Genomic DNA, 19,193 nt, shown 5'->3' with positions numbered 1-19,193 from the left:
TATGAGTTAAAAGCCATTGTAAATATTTATTTTCTTATGCATTCAGTGCTGATTTACAAATACTTATATTTTTAGCTTTAACTATATAATAACTTACTCAATACAGTAACAAATATAAAAATCTGAGTCTCTTAATCAGTCTTAAATAGAAGTAGTATTCAACAAGACGAGAGCTAGATATGCCTCTGCTCCTTGCCTCTGCTTTATCCGGCACATTTCAAGAACTTAGTTACTTAGACAGAGGTCAATTATAAAATAAATAATACATTAAAAACTATTAAAACTTTACAAGGACCAAACAAGTGGTAACAATGCCCAAGAGAAAATGTCACACTGTAATTATCACTTCTCAAGTGAGGAAAAAAATTGACTTAATAAAGCAAACTCAATGCTTTTTTCTTTTTAACACTGAACTGATTCTTTACCAGCACAGAAATATCATTCTCACTGCATAATTAAATGCCACAGGAGTAAGATACAATGAAGAAAATGAGCAAGAGCTTCTCTCACCAGGTCTCATCTCTGTAGAACTGGGGCTTAGTACACCCTCAGCTAAGGGGATGTCCATTCCCACATCCTCTTGTACTAACCTGAAAGGTAAATACAAAGTAAGATCTTAAAGAGATGTACAGTTCATGATCTTATACAGAACAGAAATTTCCTCCAACATAGCCAGTTCAGAAGTCTGATTACAAAACTGATGTTGCAAACAGCAATATTTCTCATTTTACACAAATGAAGTTGGTCTTCGGTTATCAAGCAAATGGGAGACATCATTGCAAGGAGCTGCAGCTACTCTTTGTAAAACAGTATATTCGTGACTGTACACACAGTTACTGTAAAAATGAGTAGGTTTCCCCTTTTTTTGGTATCATGTGTATCTTACAGCAATTCTGATCCAAACCAGTAGTACTGATGCATAATCTGTCATAAATGAAAAAGTTCAGAAAGTAAAAATGTGAGAACCAAAACTACATAACAGATTTTCAAAGACTAAATTGTTGAATATTTCTTACCTAGACCCCATTTTTAGGAAGATACGAAGAAATTATGTTGAACATACATACATACATACCTACATACATACATATATACCTACATACATACATACACACACACACACACACACACACACATACATACATACACACACACACATACTTACCTATATACATACATTAGACAAGGAAAAGGCACTAAGTGGTGAAAATAGCAACAAAGATAGTTAAATGTTTAAAGCAAGTTGACTTGAATCATTTCAATGTTTACTTGTTATTTAAATATTTTACTAAATACTTGCTGGAAGAATGGTTCAACTACAAATAGCAAAGAACATCTTAAATTTTCAGGACTCTTTCAGCAGCTACCAAACTATCTGCAAATGTATGACTTCAAGAGAGCTTTATTTGCTTTATCATAATACTTGTAGCATTTTATTCTGCATACTGTTCCGAAATCTGTTTTCTTTTTTTCTCTTCACAAAAGCTGAAGAACAGACCCTCCTCTGAACTTTGACCAACAGAACTGTGAGGAGATCAAAGCTGGTAGTTTTCCCTGCAACAGCATCAGCTAGCTATGTTTTGAAGGATTCAAGTGACTCAGCTGAACAGATCTGAATAGGTGTGGCTTATTGCTCTTGAAGTTTCTTCCTGCCCTCACCTTCCCAGTGAGGAGGACTACCCTCATTATTTGATTGTGTCCAGACAAGACCCTTTGGTCAATAACTGTATCAAAGTAGGAGTATAGTTTCTGTGATTTCTAGTAATTTCATATAAATTATACATAAATGTGCATGCTTAGGGCTGGCAAAGACTCCACTGCGCCTAAAGTTGGAAAGATCTTTACCTCAAGCTGCATGAAATCAAATTTCCAGTATAGACCAGCAAACTAGTGAACTCCCAATTTTCCATGAGACCACAGAGAACAGAGTTTAAAGCTATGATCAAACACATTTGTGCTGCTCAGCTTACAACCAAGACTTCTCTCTCAATAAAAACTGATTTTATTAATTTTGATTTTATCCCCACATACTATATGTCTTTCATAAACACAGAGATGAACAGCTTAATGATTTTTACAAAACATCAATTCTGGAATATGTTTAATTACTGTTAAAGAAGGCTTGAAACACTTTCTCTTAGGATACACAACAGAATAGTGAAGAAATTTGATCAAAGTATCCTGTTCTTGAATAAAATGAAGGCACAAATTGCCTGTAAGGTACCAGTTCTTTTTCCCCCTACTCTGTACAAGTATGTGTATTCAGAAGTACTGAATACCACCACAGCTTACACAGATAATGCAAATAAATCATTAGAGTATTTGGCTTTTTTTTCCTTTTTTTTTTCTTCCTTTTTTTTTGTTTTTATACAATCCATAGTAAAATATGTGTAATGAAGTCTGATACACTCATCTAACTAGAGAGAAATCCTAATTAAAAAGAAGTGCTGTAAGTAACAGCTGGCTAAGACAAATAACTGTAGTGGAAAGGAGGGGGGGAGAATATGAATATTTCTAACCCATTCTAAATTCAGATTTGGATTTTATGTGGCGCTTTATTAACCTTTTAAAAAATAAAACCATGAAGAGTTCTTTGATTAAACCAGCTCAGGACTAGTCAGATGATGACTTATGGGTACTCAAGGGTTTATATTTTGGTTGGAAATAATGGAATTTTGGTACTGTCATTCAAACAATTAATTTGTGATATTTCTTACTGCTTTATCAGACCAAATGGGAATTCCTTACCTGCACAGCCTTTGGAAATTACTGAAGGAAATTATTTGAAAGGAAATATTCAAAGCTGTGTGAAGAGTAAGGTAGAGCAGGACAGTGAAATTTCAGGCTTTCTGTATTTAAAAGAGATACTTTTCTCTGTATAAAACAAAATAATTGCTTAAGAATGCAGATCATATTTTCCTCTGTATGAAAAAAGCATGACTGAGTTTTATGTACTCTGTGCCTACAGAAACAGTGACAATTATAACCTGAAAGAAAGCAATTTCCCACAAGTAATTAATTCAAAAATTTAGAGCTGTGTAACATTTTGGCAATGCCCACAATAGAATTATCCTAAATCATGATGTTTCTAGGATAACCTCAAGACTGCTTTTCTCCCTTTGGCATCTTCTTTTTACTTTTTTTTTCAACACATATGTACTTGAGTTGGTATTGTTGCTTTCTCTAGGGCCTCTTACACTTTCACAACAAAATTTTGAAGTATTTTTCTGCTTTCAATGGGACTGCTTCAGCTGAGTTAAACCAGAATTTTTTATCATATTTGTGAAGAACAGTACATTTCTAGGTATTAAAAGCTGCATGTAAAACGCTTGTTTGAATTTCTTGTAAAATTCAGCTACAAGCAGTATACTCAAAAAATATCCCTACTGGATTACAGTCAAACAGCATCAGAATTTGTTGGAGAATTTCTAACTTTATTTTGTTGACACAGTGTTTTTAATGTCAAAAAATCTGTACTGTTCATACTGGGTTATTAAATTTGGAAAGTAAGACTCTCTGGTCCTACAAGAGCTGGACCAAAGCAGGAATTTAAAAAGTCCAGTTGCCAAAAGCATTGCTGACGCAAGGTTCTCCATTTTATCTTCAATCACAGAAAATGCTATTGCCTTTCAGAAGCTTTTTAGCAGAGACTAGGTCCTGGGTTTTTGTTTTCTCTCTTTTTTTTTTTTTTTTTAACTGTGTCAGGTTCTTATGTACTGTCAAAACCAGTCAACAGGCTTTTTGGAGAAGAGAAAGTCTGCCTTGGGATCTAGTCTTGTTTTTCCAAATACTTTTGCTTTACCCACAGACATTAAAGATTCCTTGCCAGACACACACACCTTAGGTTCAGTGAAAGCCCTTCATTTTCATATGCCACAGTCAATATTTCACTCATAAATTAATGGGAAATACGGCATATTTAAAACTATATTTAAATGTGTGTGATATTGCGCCCCAACATATGGCTTCAGAATTGCTGTCACTAAGAGAAGGAGGAGGATATGGATGAAGATTGCTTTCACATTTTCTGATGGATTTTGAGAGGAGCTCATGGGTTTATGCTGAGCAGCCCAGCACCTTGCAGAGTAATTTTTGGGTGTGCAGAAGCTCTCAACAGATCTTAGCAGGAACCCTAGCAATGGAAGTCAGACTCCAGAAACTTTAAAATAAGCAACTACCTCCTCTTCCTTTCCCACAGACTATTTCAAAATTCTGGTTTATAAAAGTCTTTGCCTTGCCATAAGAGTGCAGCTTGTAACATGGATGATGTGGACAAAAATATTAAAGAAAGATTTTTTTTTGATCCCCTTTTTATGAATGCTTCTATTGAAGAAATAAATTAAGTTACTTTAGAAAGCCCATTCTAATCAGGTATGATTTACTGGATTGATAAAAAAAGGATCTTGGAACAGAGGTCAAAGTCAATTAAGGTTTTTTGTGTCATAAATGACTTCTTTTATGTTGTACACAGACCAGTCATTTAAGGATCAGCTGCACTGGGAATCAAGTTACTGATTATTTGCTCTGATATTCAGGTCCATGATTTTGTTCAGAAGCAGCTGAACCCCCCCTCATTTCTCAAAGGCAGATCAGAGAGAGATACCAAATTCATTTGAAAGGAGAGGCAGGAGGCTGAAATACTTTCCTTGCTCTTTTTTCGGTTCAGATGTTCTTACAGCTCAATAAAATAATGAGCTTTAAATAATTCTTAATGCCCTCTCAAATCAGTATTTCTCAAAATTAAAGTTATCCTTCCTGACTTGTCTAGGTACAGCAGCATTCTGCTATTTTGGAAAGAGCAGCTTTGAATATTCACAGCAATATGTCATAATCCCTATGGGCTGTGTTGCCTCACCCTTGTGTCATCTGTGATCTATCACCAGTTTCCCAAGTTGCTCTGCAGCTATTATTATCTAGAAGTTTATTTCTTTCATCTAAAACAAGATATGCTTCTAATGCACTGCTCTGAATAAATACCTACAACGTGCAAAAGAGATTAACATTAATCCAGTTGTGACTGTCACCATAATTTATTCACCAGCTGGACTTCAAAATATAAACATTTTCTCATTTTCTTTACTCATCATTGCAGATGTTTCATGTGGAGTGGACCCCACCACTGCCAGGCACTTTCCCTAGATAAGTAAATCATGCTTCCTCCATGCTGTTCCCTTTACATAAAAATATAATTTTATTCTTAGATTTTCACAAGATATTAAAAGTTTTTTTATAAAGTTTCAAAACATGATGAGTCAAAGAAATGACATGGATGAAATCACCTTTGTGTATATTAATATATGCTTGGTTTGGATACCAAATGTGAAGAGGGGAGATGAAGTGCAGTGGAAAGGTTATTCAGAGGCTAGACATTTAGGCTTTTTTCATCTTCTCAAATTCCCTACATTATGCAGGTATACCCTGGTTTTGGATGAAGTAAGAGTCCTGATGATGGCCCACTTTCTCACTAATTATGCAGAAAAATTGAGCTGCATTGAAGAATAATGCAGGAGGTGAAATTTTAGGTACAAAAGCAAGTAGGGGAACTTAAACTCGTTGAGTTACTTTTGCAGCACACAAGCAGCACAAAGTTCTTCTCCTTTGAACCCATCCCACCCCCACCCTGAAACACCACCCTTATGCAAGTACTGAGACCAGGAAAATAGAAAGGAGAGCTTGAGGGACTGGATATGAGACTATTTTCCTTGGAAGGCATGAAAAAGCCTTTGGCATTTATCCAGTAATGCCTGTCTACTGAGTTTCAGCACAGCTCTGTCTCAAAGTGCCTTAGCATTAAGGAGGGTTAAGTTTTTGCCAGAGTATGCAGTATCTTCTGTAAACCCATCTCTGGCCTGCTCGATGGGTCTCACATAATTCTGATCACCACAAATGGAAGATGTCTAACTTCTTTCAGACAAAACAAGAATTCCTTCCTACTCAGAAGCAATTAAAAGCATAGGTTAGAAGAACCTAAAACAATTGTTCAAATGTTCCACAAACTGCAACTTACATCAAGGATGTGTTTACACAAGATGTTTTCTTAATTGCTCCATTCCTCTTTAGTATACAATTAAAGAAATGCATATAAATTTAGAGCCAAAATATGCTACCAAATACATGACTTATGAGGGGTGTTTTGCATTCACCCATGCTGTAGCTACCTGTCATGGTTTAAGCTGAGCTGGCAACTAAGCATCTCACAGACAGTCATTCATTTTTCCCCACCCCAGTGGGATGGGGTGGAGAACACAAAGTTAGAGTTGGGGTTTCAGTGAGGAACAATACAATTGCTCAACACTCACCCAGCCATGCCAAACTCCATCCCCGAGCCACGATCAGTCCCCCCTTTGCTGGGCAGCTCCCCAGATCACACACCAGGCACGATGTTCTGTGATCAGCCTGGGTCAGCAGTTCCAGCTATGCTTCCTCACGGCTTCCTGTGCACCTGCTTGCTTGCAGGGCATGAGACACCAAAACTGTCCTTGACTTAGGGTAAGCATTACTTAGCCGCAACTAAAACATCAGTGGGTTATCTACATTATTCTCATACTGAATCCAAAACACAGCACTGTACCAGCTGTGAAAAAATGAACTCTATGCCAGTCAAAACCAAGACACTACTCCAACATTCACCTCACCTCATATAAAAGAACAACAAAACCCATTCTGTTAGCACAATTAAACACTTCACATATTATTTCATTTTTAAATAAGAAACTGTTTTGCTGTTTCACATTTATATCCAATCAGCACGTCTTTTGTGTTCTTTCATAGACTGCACACTTGTGGCTTGTAATTTCTGTGCCATTTCTGTTCAGAAAAGATATTACAGGTTTATAGACCATCACTACAACAGCATTTTTAAAAAGAAAGCAAATGTTTACTTCCTACTTTTTCTACTTGGAGTGCTCAGAGAAGAAAGTCAGTCTGACCATCAATTTCCAGTTGTAGATATAACTCCCTAAACTGTTATAACTGAGATGTGTTATTTCCGAGACCTTTAATGCTACTGGACTAACAACAAATCCTAATATAATCTACATGTGTTTGAGTTTTGATGCTTGTCATTCCAGGTTACAAGGGTAGCAAAGTTCTGCAAAGTCAGAGAAATGTTGGACATACTTCAGGATTAACTGTGTCTACTGCCAAAAGGAGATGCTTTAGAAAATACAGTGCTAATATATGAATTTCAGAAATAACAACTGACAAAATAATGGGCTTTAGTGTGAAGAAACTCTGATGAAAATACACAGGAAGAAATAGAGAAAGAAAGCAAGAACATTAGTCCCCAAAAGCCCAAAGGAATTGAGCACCAAGAGATAAAGAAACCCATCAGCATATGTGCCCACTAAACCCAAAATTACTTCCTCTAACTAGTCCCCTGCTACAAAACTTCCAGACAATAAACAAGAATTTATGCAGATACATATTCAGAGATAAAAGAGACTGCAGTGTGTTTTTTTAAGGTTCAGCAGAATTAATGATCCCTAAACTGTAGAAGAGTATGCAACAAATCAAAGTGACATACACTGTGCAGGATTTAGTCAGTATCAATCAGAGATTATGCTTCAGCTCTATACACATAACAAGAAAATGAGCATATTGGAAGGAATCCACTCCAGGATATCTGAGACTATAAAAAAGTAATTACTTTTACTCACAGCTGCGTAAAATAATTATACTGTATACAGGTGACTTGTAAAAATGGATTAATTTTATAACCTCCTAAGACCTGAATTTAGCAACCATATGCTAGAAATTAGTGGGGTTTCTATTGCTATTTATTTTGTAGCTCTTAATCACAAATTAGTTTAGGAAAAATCTATAGATTGAGCACTATAATATATGCATGGCATGAGACTTTTACTCCCACATCTGTATGAAAAGAAAATAAAAAAACTGTGGTGGTTTGTTTGAGCCAAAAGGTTTATTAATCAACATCTGTGCAAATGCTAACTCATCATTGTCATACTGCTTGCTGCCTAGTAGATTACATGCTCATAATCATATTTTACAGAAATATATGTCATTTTTGAAAGCCACAGACTAAGCCATTGCTAAATATTAGCAAAAATCATAAGTTCCTTGGTTTTTATACTTCAGTTTTCATGTGCTAACATTTTGATCCATTTTCAGCGTGGAAGTTGAATGAAAAAGCTAGGCATAACAATAAGAGGCAATATTCTTTCTGTAGAAAACTCCTTACACAGCCACAAGATTTGAAAACATGTTAAAGTTCTCACTTAGAGCTACTGAATACATTTTTAACCATTCTTTATTAAAACATTTCCTAGTCTTCAATCAAATCAATTGTTTAGTGTCTGTTTATCTATCCATCTTTTCCCTTGTTCATCGTTTTTAACTTATACTATAAGCCTCTTTTTATTCCAGGAAGCCTGTCAAAGTGGTAGGCTTTCCTGGCTCCTTGCATCAGCTTAAGACTGCTAAAAAAAAAAGTTGTGATTCTTAAGCATATGCTGCTGCTTTCAGTGCTGCTAGGCAGGCACATACTATCTGTCCTGACCCTTTGCCAGCTCCCTCCCTGTGTCACAGCACAAGAGAAACAGGAAAAGCCATGGAGGGATGCTGAGAGCCATGAAGGGACAAATCCAAGTAACAGGGATAATGGATTTCACTAGGCTATTTCATCAACCTTATGAACATGCCCATGGATCAGGAAGGCCTATGGAACAGAGCCAGGGATCCAGCCTTCTTCAATTATATGTGACTTCCAGACACATGAAATAAAAATGCATCTTAATATAAAATGAGGGAAATTGGAAGTTCCAAACCTAGATGTCTTGCCGAAATGGGGACTTAGAAATGCAAGCCAGACTGATGCTGCCAGCAGCAGATCCCAGAGTCTCCAAAACCACATAACTTCACAGCATGAACATTGACAGAAGACAATTATGTAGGTGGTGCTTTTGGAAAGCATCCAAATAACCACACTGTCTCCAACTATGCCTCTTACAGAGAAATGCAGAACCTGCTAGGTTCCTAGTACTACCATTTTAATAATATTCTCTTAAGACAATATTCTGTGTGCAAAAGCAGAGAGTAACAAATCCTAAGGCAGAAATAACGTATCACTTAACACCTATTTCTTTGCTTAGCACTGCACCTGTACACCACCACACAGTTTTGCCCTCAGAGCAGAGGTTGTTCTCTGTTAGGTGCCTAGATCAATGCTCCTCAATCTTTACTGAAACAATGGAAAATCACCAGAATTAACAACACAAAGTTGGGGAGTTTATGTGGAGTTTATGGGTGCTCCTCCCTCAACACTGAAAGATCATAAAGTCCAGCAATATGCTGTGTAGGTTCATAGCAGTATTAGCATTTAGAAAGCATATTTCTGACCTCTTAATAGATGTTGTTAGTATTCTACAGACAATATTCCACATATCTGGATGATCTGTTAATCAACAACCACTCTTGAACAAACACTACAAATGCAACATGGTAATACCAGCAGAGAAAGTAGAAATTAAATCAATCTGACTAAAAATATCTGTAAGTATAACCTGAGAATATATTTTCTCTTTAAATTATACTTTTAAAATTTGTTAGGATGCCAGAGGCATGATTCCTGCCTTCCACTCTCATTGAGTGATTAATTATTCCCTGAGAAAACTCAGTTTTGGTTTTCCTAACTTTTAAACCAGTTTCTCTTCCAGAATGTGTGGCTCACAGTGACCATTTTCCTGACATACCGTGCTGTCAGGACCAACCATCAGAATACCTGCAGCTCCAAATGATGTAACTGTCATATCAGAAGCACTTGAAAAAGCAGGGTGCACCTTCTAGCCAGTGCAGCCATCTGCACTTTCAGGAAGTATGCTAATGATCTGAGAGTAGTTAATAGGGGAGAGGTTGCAGGATAAGAAGCCAAAAAATCTTTAGAAAGTTGTAAGTTTTATACCCCACTGGACTTGTCTATTCTCCACTGGACTGTGGAAAATCCTCTACAACTATAACAATCTACACTGTATCAAGCACCTATGTTTCCAAATGAGAACATGCTAAAATGCCTCACACTGCTCCTTACCATTATTCATAACCATCAGTTCTGAAACTGAGCTAGTACCAGAACCTCAGTGGCTATTTCTCTTCACCGCTTGGTTTTTCTGTAATTTTGGCAATTTCTTGCCTTGCTTACTGGACTTGTTTCTCTGCACGTCCAGATGATGACACGTACAGCACTGATGACACTTATCACCAACCTAAACTAGGCTGGAACAGAATTGCTTCAACAAAGCATCTTACAACAGGTTAAGTATGTCTTGCTCACATGGCAAAATGTGATGGTGACTTTTAGAGCTGCTAATTACAAGAATTCACTTAACATCAAGATGTACAGATTTTTTTTTCATCCATCCATTAAAGCATTAGTACTTTTCTAATACTCTTCTGATTTCAAGCTCAGCTTTTGGATAACATGTTGATAGATAGGAAAAGATACATGGCAACTTTTTTTTTAAATACTGTACGACTTCTATCTTTTTCTCCCCTCATACTGCTTTTCTCTGGTCCCATTTATCATCTCATTCCCTATCCTCAAAATATTTCTATTCCTCAATACCTTAAATATTGTGAAATTCTTTGTCTTCTTTTCTCACGTCTCTGTCACTGTACTGCCGAATGTCTATCTTTCCATCTTTTCAACATTACTGTATCAATGATTTCAAAACTTACAGTGTTCATTGTCATAATAATTTAGATTCCTAGCTGACCTACTACAAGCTACATTTTCCCTGTCTTGGCTATGGATGACCTAAAGAAAAGGCTCTGAAAAGGTGTTAATGTCAAACTTTAGTTCCCCTTAAAGCTGCAGTTGGTGGAGATGCAATTAACAGTAGGGGAATTTAAGTGACATTGCAGAATGTGGAGTGGGAATTTTAGCCAGAAAATTTAAATGGAAATATCCTATTGGGTGTATATTTGTGACTGAAATGAATTCCTATGCATATGGGGAAATTATCAGCTTGGGAAAAATAAGTAAGTCCCAAACATGAGCCAGGGAAGACTCCTAATCAGGGCACACAAGCTTTACAGAAGCAGTAAAACTGGAAAACATGCAAGCCTGCTCTGGCAAGAGGTTTTAGGAACAGGAAAGACTGTTAGACCCTGCAGCTGGCAGGCCTAAAAGGCATGTGCAAAGAGAGATGGGAGATACAGAAAGCCACCAGTTATCTTCAGAAGCCGAACTCTGTCACTGAGTTGGAAGTGCCACAAGAAGCAGTGGGAAGATAAAAACCAGCCCAAGTGTGGGAAAGAGGAGCAATGTCAGCCACAGCAAAAATGCTGTGAAAGAATCAGAGTGACAGGAAATGCCAGACTGAGTAAGAAATACTCAGAAGGAGAGAAAATGGGGCTCCTCCTTCCTCCATATGGCACTTACATATTACAGCTAGGGAAATATATGGGCAAGGTTAGCTATATGCTCTACTTTCAACAAGCAGGCAATGGTGTATTCTGCTGTACTGCCCAGCAGACAGCTCTTTGGAGTCTGCTGCCAGTGTGTAGGACACAATCAGGTTTCATCTGTTAGCCTAGAATAAAAAAGTCCCATCTGCTGCTGTCATAGGTTTTTCACAGGTGCAAGGCTGTAGGTAAGATCACAAACTACAAGATACACTAAGAACTAATAATAAGTTAATTCTTAAAATCCTGTAAACAGCGAAACCACTTCCTTCAGTATGTCCAAAGGAAAAACAAAGTAGATAAGCTATGAAATGTGTCAAGCAACTGGAATGGCACTCTCACTTTCCTCTGCCTCAGTATTATTTGTTGTTGCAGTAGCACTGTCATTTTCTGGGTATTTATACAGGATGTGATAGGAGTGTCTCCAATCCTGAAGACACTACAGTGATTAAAAAAAAAAGCCTTATCAATACTCAGAGGTGCTTTCAAAAATATATTCTCACCTACACGTTGTCTCTTATTAAGTTTGCAAGCTGCAACTTTTGCCCAAACAAAGACAAGGGCTTTAAGATGTTTTTTTTCATCTGCCTTTTCCTATAGATATATTACAAGCTGTAAATAACACTGCTCTACTATTATTGCTGAATTCTATGCAGAGATGCCACAAAACTGCAACAGACCGCCTGTAGCAGGATCTAAGTTTTTTTAAGTAGTGAATGTATGCAAAAACTAGATTTGTCTCTAACTACATGAATTTTCTACTATCCAGATTTATGCAAAGCCAAATAAAAAACCAGACTAATCAAAGCCAGGAAAGAAAAGGCTATTTTGGATCTTTGTACATCCCTACCCCACATAAGATATGGGTGAAGAGTGTTGCTGAGAGTGAAAGAATAAACATGGCAGCCCTGGAAGAAAGAAATGTTTGGCAGGGTAAGGAATGGCGTGCACTGTTCCCTGCTCTGACCTCCACAGTTATTTTAATGCCTCCTGATAGTGCTGTTAGAGCTGTGTGCATCCTCCCTTTCTCAAAACAGCTCTGCTTTCCAAGCAAATATACTTAAATAGAGAAATTACATCTCTGCCTGCCCATCCTTCCCTTCCCCAGCCCCCTTAGAAGAATTCTGGCTGCAGAAAGAAACAAGCCGGCATAAATTTCCTTTCAATGTTGCTTTAAGTAGTCAATATTTTTACACTCTATATATTTCAATGCCTCCTGCATATCACTATCATCACTATCATTTATGTGCTTATCATACTTAGAACTGAAGAATATTTTCATTCCTTCATCACAGACAGAAAAGCAAGTAACTGAATGAGCTGAATCAAGCTCCTATAATTAAATTAAAAAAAATACTACCTGCACAAACCAACTTTTGCAGTAATTGAATCTCTTACCACTGAGATTACTGCTGCATCCTTCATCAGTTAACCTTCAAAAATTTTAGGAGGACACTGAAAAAAATTCAAAAATCATATGCTTCAGTTGATAGGGAAAAAAACCCCAAAACTATAATGCCAAGTAGCCTACAATGAGAGCTGTCAGAAACAGTGAAGCTACCAGTAATTTAGCACTTTTAAAAGCAAGATATATGCTGGCAATGCGCTTTCATCCCTTTTTGCCCATTGTATCCTCAGAGCTAGGCAAAAAAAGCCGAAAATAATCCAGCACATTAGGTGACTGTGCAGTGAAGTTTTGTTTCCTAATTATAAATACCATGCCTGTGCTCAGACAAAAGAAATCCTTCCGAACTGATGTAAGCTCCTCTCATAAAGAGCTGCAACAGAATTAAAATACAGCTGCCCTGTTTTCAGTAATGAGGTCCGGAGCGCTTTGCATCATGCTGACTAGCATTTATCCTTTTTCTGTCTAAAGTAACTGCAACAAAGAGCTGTTAATCAGAAAATCTCCTGCACATCTGCTGCTCGGAGCCAAGAGACGCTTACCTTCTGAAGAGCTGAAAAGGCCTCTCTACTGCAAAAATAGTGAAGATGCTTCACTGCTGCACTTCAGCATCCCTCGCTCCCTAGCAGTTTACTAGGAATACAGATCCTCCACCATTTTCTTGTCACGTGGGCAGTGGTACTGCTAAATAAGGGTGATCACCTGCCTTCACACAGCCGGCTGTGTGAACCAGCAGCTACTGGGCTTTGGTTACAGGCGCACTTCAACAAATGCTGAGCTGTGCTTCGGCCGTGAAAATTACGATTCTTTTTCACGTTCCCCGTGGAGCTTCATCGGAGCATCATCAAACTTTGATGCAGCGAGCAGCGTGTGGCAGCAAAAAGCTCCCTGCTGCTTCATTTCACTGCCTAAGGAAAGCTTATGCTGTGATTGCATGACAAAAGTTCCTATGAATCCAACTTATCTCAGCCTTCATTTCTGTCTGCATTGATGGCTATAGAGTACATGCACATTCAGACACGGTTTGCATAATTTTTTTCAGTTTGCAATTTAGCAATGGGAATGCAGGAGCAAATTTAAACAAAAAAACCAAAACACCAACAACCACCAGTTCAGAAGGAACAGTAGATTCTGAAAACACAAACTATGTGCAGCAGGAAGCAATGCCCACAGCCTGTGGTCCTGACTGTGCTTCTCAGGGAAAGAAAGGATGCTTCTTCTCAGGCAGTGCAGTCTCACAGTCTCCTTTTATAAAAGTCTATTGCGAGTAGGGTCCCTGAAAAATCCAGGTTCCTTTCCAAATGCAAAACAGCTTCCAATCCTAATCCCCACAGCAAGGCAATAGACCCTAGGACAGCCTAACCCTCATCTGGTTTCTCTCTTCATACTGCACAGATCCTCCTGAAAATTAACGAGAACTGGAGAAGCTTTCATGTCAGACTGCTTAGCTAGAAACAGTTAAAAACAAACAAAAGCCTAACCTCATTTTCTCTTTTCAGTACAGCTCCATGCACAGCTACAGCACAGTGTAAATTACAATTCGATGACTCCCACCTTGTTCTTCATGGTATTAGTAATCCTACAGAGCAAGTGGTCATTATCTGCAACACATGTTCTGGTAAGTCAGTCCCAGATGCTATTTTAAAGGAAAACAGATAAATATGAAGCATTTCAAGAAATTTAAAAATCATCACTGATATGAAAACACACTTCCAAAGAGGACAGTGCCACAGACCCGTAATCTTTGATGTTTCTGTCACCTAGCTGTATGTAAAATTTCCAGTGATGGTGATGTTTCTAGCACTTTTTCAACTGGCCAAGATTTATCTCATTTAAAATCAAAAGTCCATAAACCCAGCAATCATGCACCCAGAAGTCCGTAATTCCCACACTTCCTGTATCCAGGAAATAAAGCTATGAAGCATTCATGTACAATAGAAGTTATTAGTAGCAAGATTACAGAAGCTGTGAATTCGGTAGAAAACAAGGTCTTAATTCTCCATGCGCAGAGCACCATGGAATATTTTGTTATTTTAGGATGTTATGGCCTCTCTGACCATCCACGAGCCATTCTGGCAGTCACACTCAGAGCACCTGAGCTGGGACTCCACAGTGACCAGGTTTCCTTACCGGTGCAGCCCCACTCTCCCCATAGCAGAGTCTCAACCCTTAAAGTAACCTAATCATGGTGCAACAACAAAAGAATAGCCTGAACTGGGTGCCTCTGCACAGGAAACTCTGTGCTTTTATGCCCTCACAGTCTGTGTGTGCAAAATTCTGGGGGTTGTCCAGCAGAGCCATCACCCCTGCTGTGTCTTTGAGTGTCCAGTCACTTGCTGGCACAACATTTCCCCATGCCCTTCCCTGTGCAAAAGCCAGAACCAGTTCATGGACTCCTTAACAGATGCTCTGCTGGGACCCCTTACCTCACTGAGGCTCACTGCCAAACTCAGGTCTGTGTGAATAGGGTTAAAGTTTCAAAGCTTGTTAACACTTTAGGCTGCAATCTCTTGTCATTGATCACATTGATTGGAATATATAAGTAATTAGGTCAGAAAACAGCGGTATTTTTAATAACGAGGGATTTTTTTTCATTTAACTGCTAAACCATACTAACAAAGTCCAGGTCTTCTTGCTTTAAGAAAGTGGTTCTATCAGGCCAATCTCACAATTTAATTAAAATTTCAGTACAATTAGTAAATAATAGTAAGTTGTGGGGCTTTTTCCATTTTGAAGTTGTTTTCCAGTCAGTGAAATGCTGTTCTTTTCTTCTTAAAAGATTTTTATAAAGGTCTTGATATTTGCCGTGTAAATATTAAAGCTGTTTTTTACAAAAAATGAGATCATCAGGACCTTCCTACAAGCAACCTTCTTAGTTGTTGCTCCTTTACTTACATTTGGTTTTAACCTTTAAAGCATGGTCTTTGTTTTAAGTCAAATGTCATGCTTTGTGCTGCAAAGTGGGAGACCTAAGTTCAATTTCCATTTCAAGTCCATAATTTTGTAGTTCAGCAGGAGCTGGAAACAACTGAACCAGCATGCCTGGTCCACAGAGTGCCTGGAACTGCTTTCCAGAGGATCTGGCCAATTAATAAACAATTCTGACAGAAGTGAAAGATGGCAACCCCACAGGTTTCCAAGGAAAAAAAGGAAAGAGGTATCCAAAGGGAAGTAAATGTTACTTCATTTTTCTTACAATAGATTTTCAAGCCTTTAAGCATCTTACATATAACATACCTGCTTTACCCATTAAAGAAAAAGGTAAACCTGGGATCTCTAACTCATTGCCTTGTTTTAGCTTTGGGATGACAGAAGAGACATTTTTGAGAAAATATGTGGTGAAACCTTTGGTCATCGGAATCAATGTGAATTTCTTCCTGGGTTCCAGTCTGTCAGAATTTAATTTCAGTACTGGGCATTGATATTGACTCAAATAATTAATGGCTTTGAGATTTATTTGTATTTGGCTAAGTCACAGAGACAGCAGAGTCATCTCAGAATTCTTATTAATCTTGTAACAGTCACATATTTTTCTTTAATTAAATTAGATTATCTTTATTCACTGGCAAGCACAGGGGAACGTGATGAAAGCAGGCTTTCCTAATAATAAAACACTGGATTGTTTCCTCTGCTGGGCAATTTTAATAGCCAGCAGTATAGTAGTGGTCAAAGAGGTATATTTCAGACAGAGGCAGTGGAAGAACTATCTTTTCCAAAACATCATTATGCATGTGAGCAGAAAATAATTATTCCTGTTACTTTGAGAAAAAGCTATCAGAAAGACAAACAAAGTTTTCTTTTGAAGTCTTGTTCTAGTGGCTAAATACATTGTGGCAGTTCTTCAAAGGAAGTTAGTTGTCTTCTGCTCAGTTTTGCCACCAGTTTTCTAAGCTCTTCCCTAAACCTTCCAAATATCTCTGTTCTTATTTCTACTGTTCTCACGGTTTCTTGTACCTCAAGTCAATACATCATTTAACAGTATTTTATTCAGCTCTTTCTAACTCCTTCTAATAAGGAAAAGGTAAAAGGAAGAATGATCTGGTATACACAGCCACTAAAATACTGACAAATACGCTGGGTAAAAACTAGCATAGCCATCTGCAGCGTTCTCCTTCTGTCTCCTGACCAATTCATCACCACTAACCTCCATATAGCTCTGTAAGACAAGACACCTTCTATCAAGAACAAAATTACCTCCCATTTTTATAAATTTTACTGCTGGCACACCTCCAGCCAGCAGCAGCAAAGTTAGTAATCCTGCCCACCTAACATGCTGTATAAAAAGCTGTTTCTTTTCAGAAAGACTGGCCTTAGTAATGAGCTATCAAATCTTTTTGTACTTTTTTTAGGAGTCCAAAGAACCTCCAAGGTTTGTTACTTTTGGTGTTTTTGTATTTCTGAGACAAGCTGATGTCTTTTCTCCAGTGTTTTAATACTAATAAATATCCTTATTCTTCACTCCCTGCTGAAGCTTTTCCTTGCAGTAATAGAACAGGAGAGGATGGAAGAACTTCACCCCTAGCCACAGACTTCCTTAAAACACCTTTGAGAGTTGTTATGTGTGACATTGGAATGAAGGGCAGTGACTAGCAAACATCAAGATTTTAAGGCACTTCTTCATTCTAGTTTTTGTTAATGCTTTCTGTTTCAAAACCCTAATTCCCTCTTTGTTGGAATACCAGGTTCTTTCTTGCTCCAAGGTCAGAGCAAATAAAACTCAGGAGAGGTTGTTTTTGAAGTCTCACTCTGAAGTTTATTATCCTTATCTATTACAAACTCATGAGATGTGAGCTCTCTCTAACAGTTGAGGAAGTTGAGAAAGTCAGCTAAAATGGTTTCTATTTGAGGCTATTGAAGTCCCAGTTATCCAATAAACAGTTCACATCTATATTATTTACGCTCCAACCCAATTATTATCACCCAAAACCCGCAAGGCGGACACCTTTCACCCAATCAGGGAAACCCACCCAGATTCATGAAGAAGAAGGAAAAAGGTGCAATGAAGACAACTAACCCACACCCAAAATTCTCCATCTTGGCTCCCATATATCACCATATCCTAAAATCCCAAATCCAAGTTTTTTCACCCAGTGAGATCACACAATACTATCCAAACTACACACACACTGTTTCTGTGCTATCACTCAATTTTCGAAGCCTTTTCCAAGGTCTCAGGTCAAACAAGGTGTTTACTTGGCACCCTTAAATTCAGAATGCTCGAAGTTTTCAGCTGTCAGAGTTCCATCATCTCTTCTGTGTAACAGGCAATTTTATCAGAAGAAGTGGCAGACATCTGCTGGATGAAAGCAGGAAACAATGCAAGCTGCATCCTTCACTGACCCTTACTCCACTACAAAAGGAGCCTACTTCAGCACAGTGCAAGTAGGAACCTTTTCTTTTTTTTCCTAAACAGGGATATAAATATGGATATAAACGGGATTACAAGACAGTTACTAATGAGTGCCTTCATAAACTAATTCAGCTGTTCATTGGTTGGGTTTGAGTTTGAATACAAATGATAAATTTCTTTATTTTTCTAAGATGCTGGAACCACAGAATTTGGGTTGGAAGGGACATCAAAGATCACCTGGTTCCAACCCACTTGACTGGGGAAGGGCCATGTACCACTACATCAGGTTGCTCAGTGCCCCATCCATCCTGGCTCTGCACACTTCCAAGGATGGAGCATTCATAGCTATTCCAGGCAACCTGCTCCAGTGCCTCATCACCCTCACACTAAAGAAGTTTCTTTACATCCTACTTTGATGTACATCTTTGGCAGACTCAAAGCCTGATGACTAGCACCATCATGTATCTTCCACAAATTGTACTGCAATAAGCAGAAAGTCTTAGTTTTTTCTCTCATGTGATGACACCAGTTTTTCTTCACTAACCTCCTGTAGGCTGGCAGTTCTGCTGCATCACATTATTTTAAACTTCACTGGCCACGAAGGGCAGGTAATTTCAGACAAAAAAGGTCAAAAGCTGCATATTCAGTTATGTTTTAAGAAGGAACTTCTGTTTTTAAAACTGTAAATTAAATACATTAAGAAAGCATTTCTAATTACACACTTCTACCGTGTCAGCTGCTAGTTTTTCAGCTGTTTATGTAAGAGCTTTCATTAAATGGGCATATCATCTAGAAAAAAAATGATTCCTGTATGTGTTTCATCATAGTATTTTTTTTGTGTGTGTGTTTGATTTGGTTTCAAAGGAATCAAGGCCTCTGTGATCATGCTGTGGGCATGCACAGGGATGCATATGTCTCTTCTCCTAGGAAGTCTGAAGTCTTTAGGTTAGGTCAGTTACCTAACTGACCAAAGATAAAAGCTTACTACAAGTTTACTGAATAACTACCAAGCAG

General features: G+C 37.9%; 1 protein-coding gene across 1 annotated transcript in view; it reads right to left on the bottom strand.

Annotated features, from left to right (window-relative positions):
• PRUNE2 (prune homolog 2 with BCH domain) overlaps positions 1–19,193 on the bottom strand; it is a 133,590-nt gene that overhangs the window by 26,181 nt on the left and 88,216 nt on the right. The window contains 1 exon segment of the mRNA XM_050987200.1: positions 511–590. Within this exon segment, the coding sequence (XP_050843157.1) occupies positions 511–590 (80 nt within the window).

Source organism: Serinus canaria, chromosome Z, assembly GCF_022539315.1.
Source record: "Serinus canaria isolate serCan28SL12 chromosome Z, serCan2020, whole genome shotgun sequence".
In the NCBI taxonomy this organism is placed as follows: Eukaryota; Metazoa; Chordata; class Aves; order Passeriformes; family Fringillidae; genus Serinus; species Serinus canaria.
Note: the sequence above shows the minus strand (reverse complement) of the source record. Positions and strands in the feature narration are given on the sequence as shown.